We start from the raw sequence: 6,897 nt of genomic DNA on the forward strand, positions 1-6,897 counted from the left end.
GTAGAAATCATTGGAACCCAGGACTGCCATGATATACATGTTTTTTTACAAGTGTGTATAAACTTTTGACTGCGTCTGTATCTGTAAAGTGTTTTTCATTATTCTAAAGCAGCGTTTCTCTGGCTAAATAACATGATATCGTAGTTCCAGATATCTAGTTGGTTTTATAACTAACATTTATTCTGCAAGTGTTTTCTGCTCCGTTTGAACAGGATGAGTCGCAGTCTCACTTTATTATTCCATTTTAAGAGGGAAGCTAAATGGTGGGATATGGCCACCATATTGTCCCTGTTGACATACACGCACACGCGCGCGTGTACACACACACACACACACACACACACACACACACACACACACACACACACACACAGCAGGACAGCAGTGTGTATTGAGGAGGGCTCTCATGCATAAGCGAGATCATTTTCATAAATTAAAATCTTGCCTGCAGAACGAACATCTGTGTCCGTCACACACACGCACACACACACACACACACACACACACACACACACACACACACACCTCACACACACGCACAGTAATCCTGGTTTTGTCCTTCAGCTGTTGTGATAATGCAGTTAACATGCTAACAGGGTTTTCTCTGTAAGGGGATACGTGTTTTCTCCTCAAGTGTCTGACCAAAATTACAGAATATGGCTGCAACTAACGATTTGTTTCTGGATTAATTCTTCAATCTACAAAATGTCAGAAAATAGTGTAAAAATGCACATTACATTTTCTCAGAATCCAAGGTAATGTCTTGAAATTAATTTTATCTGACCAACAGTCTAAAATCCAAAGATATTCAGTTTGCTATCATGAAAGGCTAAGAAAACCAGCAATTAGTCAAATTTGAAAGGCTGAACCAGTGAAATTTGGGCGTTGTTACTGAAAATAATTTCTTCGGTGCCTGATAGAATATGACAAAAAAGTCTAACCCTACTTGAAGCCCCCTTAGGATCTATAAGCAGTATAGACATTTGATAAATGGTAAGAAAGTGTCAAGTAGTTGTAAGTGGATATTAGGAATTTACAAGTGTTTAATGCTACATAGATGGACTACCCAGATACACTTGCTGTGAATGGACTAATTAATGAATCGTTTTATCTTATTGTCCAACAGCTTGATTATTGATTGTTTGGGCAATCAGGTGTAATTCTGATTAGTTCTGATTAGGCTGCCAAATTTGGGAAAGAAATCAGACATAATTCACCTTCAGCAGCAATGAGCTGCTCTAAAGCGGCATGACCAAAACAGATATAAAGAGAGATAAAAGGTTTTATGTGCCACTGTATATTACATATACATATTACATTTTTACATTGCGGGCCTAGATATTTCTGTGTGTTTAAGGTATAGGTGTGCTTTTTAACATTATAAATAGAACGGCATTCAATTGTGAACTTCAAAGTGAACTTGCCCAAACTGGACTGAAAAGGACTAAATGAACCCTGAAGAAACTGGATACAGCCGCAGTAAAGTGGACTGAATGGAGTTTTGTTGTGTTGTTGCTGATGAACAGAGTCTCAGATTAATCACATTGAATTCCTTTTAATGAAAGGCCTTTATAAACATCTATCTTATAAAATATGAACAAAGGTCACATGAAATGTTAACAGAACGCTACAGGAACATTATAAAAAGCAGAAAGTAAAAACCACATGAACAACATGAACACTTCGGCCCAATGCCGGCCCAGCACCGGCTCAACAATGCCTTACACACTGACCCAAAAATAGAGAAATCTTTATTCTTTTAACATTTGGAATTATTAGCTGAGCGTAGCTCAGGTTTTAACAAAATTGCATAGTTTCCTCCAGATTATTGCTTATTGATTATTTTCCAGTGATAATATTGATAATAACGAGACATTCATAAAGCATGTCCTGCAGGATGAAGCGCTACAAAGAAGGTTACATCATCGAAGTGACACCATCGTCGACATCACTGTCTTTATGACCATACTGAGGAGGAGTCGTCGAACCTGACGCAGACAGAAAGAGCAAAAGAAAGAAGACAGAAAGAAAGACAGCGATGAAATGATAGAAATAAACAGAACTGTCTCTCTCTCCATACAACAGTCTCTCTGTTCGTCTCTCTGTCTTCATCAGCCTCTCAGTCCTTCATCCTCCACATCCTCAGGAGTCGTGGAAAATGGCATTCAGCTGGGCATTCATCAGCCGCTCGTGATGCGAGTGTCCATCAAAGCCCATGAGCCCGTCCACCTGCAGCTCACCGCACCGTGGGTTGGACCCCCCGCCGCCATAGATGGCGGCATGTCCCCCAGCTCCTCCTCCCCCGTAGTGCACACTGAAGGCGAAACTCTTGTCGTAGTCGGCAGCTGCGACGCCCTCTTGCTTGAAGGACGAGAAGTTTCCGTTGATGCTGAGTGGAGGGCTGAGGGGCGGGTCAAACGCTGGGCCGTCCGACACCAGGACGCCATCGAAGAAGGGCTCCAGTGGGCCATAGGGCTGACCTTTGACCTGATGGAAGATGTGGGAGGGCTCCATGGTGCCGTAGGGTGGGCTGGGTAGGCCAGCCGTCAGCCCAGGACTCTGATAGGAGAAGTGTCCAGGATAGGTGACAGTGCCAGCGGGGGGAAGGTGAGCTGGCAGGTCGGGTGTCTGCTCTGGCAGGAAAGTCCGAGGATTGAGCTGCAGGCAGCCTGCCACCAGGTTAGTGGTTGGCTGAGACAGACCTGAGAACAGAGAGACAATAATTAGTCAATGATCAATACATATCATACCTTCAAAACCTGTCAATGGATATCAATACTTATGTATTATAAATGTAATGTCAATACCTGCTTGTCCCTGTTAATACTTGTCACTGTCAATAAATCTTAATATTTGTAACATATGAATACATATGATGTGAACTCTAGCTAACAAGTCAACCTAACCCAACCTTTTGGCTATTTTGTTGAAATAGGTTACCAAAGCCTCATCAATATTCCATTAATAATAAAAAACTTCCCTGGTTAATGCTTATAGTTTTTCCCTTCATATTAATGTTATGTGAGCAGAGATCAGGCTTCAGACTTGGTAAACCCAGTTCATTCTGTTGCTGTAAGGTAATGCTGACCTTTGCAGAGCGCCTGGACGAAGCTCATGAGGTCGGGTGCTTTGCCGGAGCGCAGGACCTCACTCAAGGCCCAGATGTAGTTCTTTGCGAGGCGGAGTGTCTCGATCTTTGACAGTTTCTGGGTTTTGGAGTAACAAGGGACGACTTTCCGCAGACTCTCCAAAGCGTCGTTCAGCCCGTGCATTCGGTTCCTCTCTCTGGCGTTAGCTTTCATTCGACGGACCTTAAACCTGCAGAAACAGAAAGCAGATTCATTTTTTAGGCCTGCTTTCAATTAACTTATCTGTTACATCCTAGAATGATAACCAGCATTCAAGAATCCCTTGAGAGTGGGCATGCATGCAGTCATTATGCAGCTACATAAATGTCGTAGTTAGCATTTTACTGTAGCTGTAAGCGTGTGTAAGGATATTTTGCAGGATGGCGCTCTCTTGCACACGTAAAATGCATTTTAGGTCACTAAAGCAGAGATTTTTAAAAAACATTGTGAAGTGAAGATTTTGGTGTTCATGTTTTTTTTGTGTAATGTGTATGCACCTGAAACAATGGCAGTTCTCGTTTTGTTTACGTTTGGTTAGCACCAATGCTAGTGCTTTTATGCTAGCACTGCTCAGTCTAATTATAATGGTAAACAGAAGTGTACAACAGTTTTACATGGTTTTAAATTGTTTTATTTTAATAGAATAAGCTCACACATGCTCAGAATGCTCTTCTCTGGTGTTTGACTTAGTTTTCGACATAGACGTTATCGCCACCTACTGGCCCAGCTTGAACGTTTGGAATTGTTTTCGCGTTCTCTTGTGTAATGCGATATTTTGAAAACCAAAGTTGTGTTTAAATTTTTTTTTTTTTTAAAGGAAGTTGAAAATATCTGTTTTGAAAAACATCTGAATACATTAGGACAAGTTAAAAGAATGTACACAAGATGTACCATGACAGACTGCCTCTGTCTTTTTCTGATTGGACAAAAAAAAAAGGTTTTGGATAATGTTCCTCATTTCCCTTGTTTGATGGTTGTGTTTTTGTATTTTCATTAATTAATTATGCCTTTGCCTATATGTTTAGTAAAATTGTGATGATGATATTGGTCCATCTTACATTTCTATACAATGTACTGATCCCAATCATGCTCCTCAGAGGATGAACCCTGTTGTTTTAATGACCTTAGAGCCCTCCTCATGACAAACTTTAGCTCAGTGCTAAGCTCACATGCTGGAAATACTTGCTTTTAAAACTCAGAACGAGCAGGAAAAAAATCAATCCCCTTTACCTCTGGATACGAGCCTTCGTCATTTTCTTCTTCTTTGGCCCTCGCCTCTTGGGTTTGTTCTCGCCGTCCTCGTCCTCCTCTTCTTCCTCATCATCGTCATCGTCCTCGTCATCTTCCATATGGTGGAGGTGATCCTCCTCTTCCTCTCCTCCTCCCCCCCTCTCTGTCTCATCTCCTGAGGGGCTGTGAAGCTCCTGCTGCCCCTCTGAGTCCACTGATGCCTGCTCCACAGACCTGGTCATGATGCTGATTCTCTGTTTGACAACAAAATACAGAAAGAGACATGTCTTCATTAGAAAAAAAACTCCTGCAGAGAGCTTATTATCACTCTTAATCTCTGAAGAGACAGAAAAAAGCTTATTATTAGAATATTATTATCCGTCAGAGGTCTCCACTTTCACAGTGAATAAGGTTTTGTCGACCTTTAAACTGTTTAAAACGAGAACCACATATGCAGATTTTTCATATATTGAGGAACGGATGGAATTTATTTTCACATCAGCAGGTATTAAAAAGGGTTTCTTGAAGCATTACTTAAACATTTTGCCAATCAACAATAGAAATGTCTTTAAGCATTTTAAGCACTCGGCATTCGTTTTTCTTTTTTAATATTAGAAATATTTTTTGGTCTTGATTTTACAATAATTGAATTATCAGATAGGCCACCTGTTTGTTTATAATGGTGAAAATACCCAGAGGACTGGAGTCAGAAGGTTTGGTGCATTTTCACGTGTTAATAAACATGGCAGGCGGGTTGCTGATGAATTTAAGTTCTAACTTGAATTTCCTCCAAAAGAAAATACACAATAAAGAACATGTGATGGTGCTGATGTGATTATTTACTTGTCTCAAAGATGTTTTTAAAAAAGGATTTTAAAATGCAGAAACATCGAGCAGTAAAGGCTCGTGCTGATTCAAGAAATGTAGGACTAATTTAATTAGCGCGGCCTCCTGATTTAAATCGGATTCAGAAATTAAAACAATTTAAATCTCTTCAAGAGTTGATTGTGTGTCTACACAGACTAAAAATAAAAGTCCTACAGGCCTAAAGACTCATCACACTGTTGCGGACGGAGACTGGAGAAAAGAAGACGGGAGAGTTCAGTCGATGTGAGACACATTCATTTTATTTTATAGGACAAAAAATATAACATTTCAGTGTGTGGCGTTATAATCTGTAGGCTACACGACATTTCGTTTTATATTTAATTTAGAAAATCATAAAAATGCAACAGAAATAGAAACTTTAAAGCCAAACAGTCTTCAGATTGTCCGGAGAGAAACTGAACAAGCTCTGGTTTAGTTTAGGCCAATTACTGGTAAACTGTTCCAGTCTATGTCTTTGGTCACAGAAATTAATAGTTTTTATCTGTTTAGAAGACGTCAAAAATCACCGGAGTCCAGTATGAATGTCTTTTAAATTGATACATTAGATTGAGTAAATAAGAAATGGTTTTATCAGCAGGGAAACATTTAAAACCGAAGAGGAGGAGAGCTGAACATTTAATTAGGTCTTTAAATAAATTCACCGATGATTAAATGGAGGCTTTAGTGGGCTCAGACAAGGCTATAATCTTTTAAATAGTAGTCTAATAATAATAATAATCTGATAATTGATCCTGTGATGACGAATCAAATAGTTTTTTTTCTTTCAGTCCCGTTTCCCGCTGACCGGTCCCGTTAATTAACCGTTAATTTAACAGGTGAGCGGATGTATGAGACACAGTCAAAGACAAAAATGTGAGTTTTAAATTCCAGCGAAGAAGAAAGACGTTTAGCAGGGGAATATTTGCTGTGGCTCGACTGAGAGCAGGCAGGTAGCAACGAACAAAATTATAGACACCTTGAAATAAAAGATGTGATGATAAAAACTACAACCTGAACAATAACATCAAAATGAACCAATGAAAATCTTCCCAATTTTTTTAAAATGAGGAACCTTTATTTATTTTTGGAGCATTCTGAATTATTTTGATACATTTGAGACTAATCATTGAGTTTCTGAATTACTGTTAATGGTCAGTTAGCAGTAATGGATGAACAATTTGCCTGATAAGTAATCAGATTGATCTCCCTGAAGATGTGACTCAGATTAGGAATGTATCCATCAGATATTGGTTATTAATCTGTAGAAACCTACCTGTTGTTATAAGCCGTTGTCCGTCAGATCGCACTCATCCCGCGCGTCCTAAGTGCGTATCCGTGCGTAATGGTGCGTGAACTGCTGTGAGCTTTCTGGGGTGTGTGTGAGATGCTGCTGCTTTTATATTCAGCATACACACACACATACACACACATACGGGGTTAGGGTAATTAGCATATGAGGCCACGCCCTCCCGGCACGCGCCATATGGTGTGTACGTCATTAAAACGGCCCCGGGGATCACGTGACAAATCTTCCATTTGTATCAGCGAAAGAGTCTCTCTCTCTCTCTCTCTCTCTCTCTCTCTCTCTGTCTGTCTCCATCTTTCTCTCTCTCTCTCTCTGTCTCCATCTCTCTCTCTTTGTGAGGAAAGTTGACCATCTGTCGCAACCTAC

At 40.1% G+C, this 6,897-nt stretch overlaps 1 protein-coding gene across 1 annotated transcript; it reads right to left on the bottom strand.

Moving 5' to 3' along the window:
• Nucleotides 1-1,539: 1,539 nt before the first annotated feature.
• Nucleotides 1,540-6,603, bottom strand: neurod1 (neuronal differentiation 1). The gene is made up of 4 exons (XM_084361997.1): nucleotides 6,499-6,603; nucleotides 4,359-4,612; nucleotides 3,089-3,318; nucleotides 1,540-2,702 (listed from the first exon to the last, which is right to left on the bottom strand). The coding sequence occupies exons 2-4, from the start codon at nucleotides 4,598-4,600 to the stop codon at nucleotides 2,143-2,145; spliced, it is 1,032 nt and encodes a 343-aa protein (XP_084218123.1). The 5' UTR covers nucleotides 4,601-4,612; nucleotides 6,499-6,603; the 3' UTR covers nucleotides 1,540-2,142.
• Nucleotides 6,604-6,897: the final 294 nt, after the last annotated feature.

The sequence above is a fragment of the Pagrus pagrus genome (assembly GCF_965226575.1).
Source record: "Pagrus pagrus genome assembly, chromosome: 9".
Lineage (NCBI taxonomy): Eukaryota > Metazoa > Chordata > Actinopteri > Spariformes > Sparidae > Pagrus > Pagrus pagrus.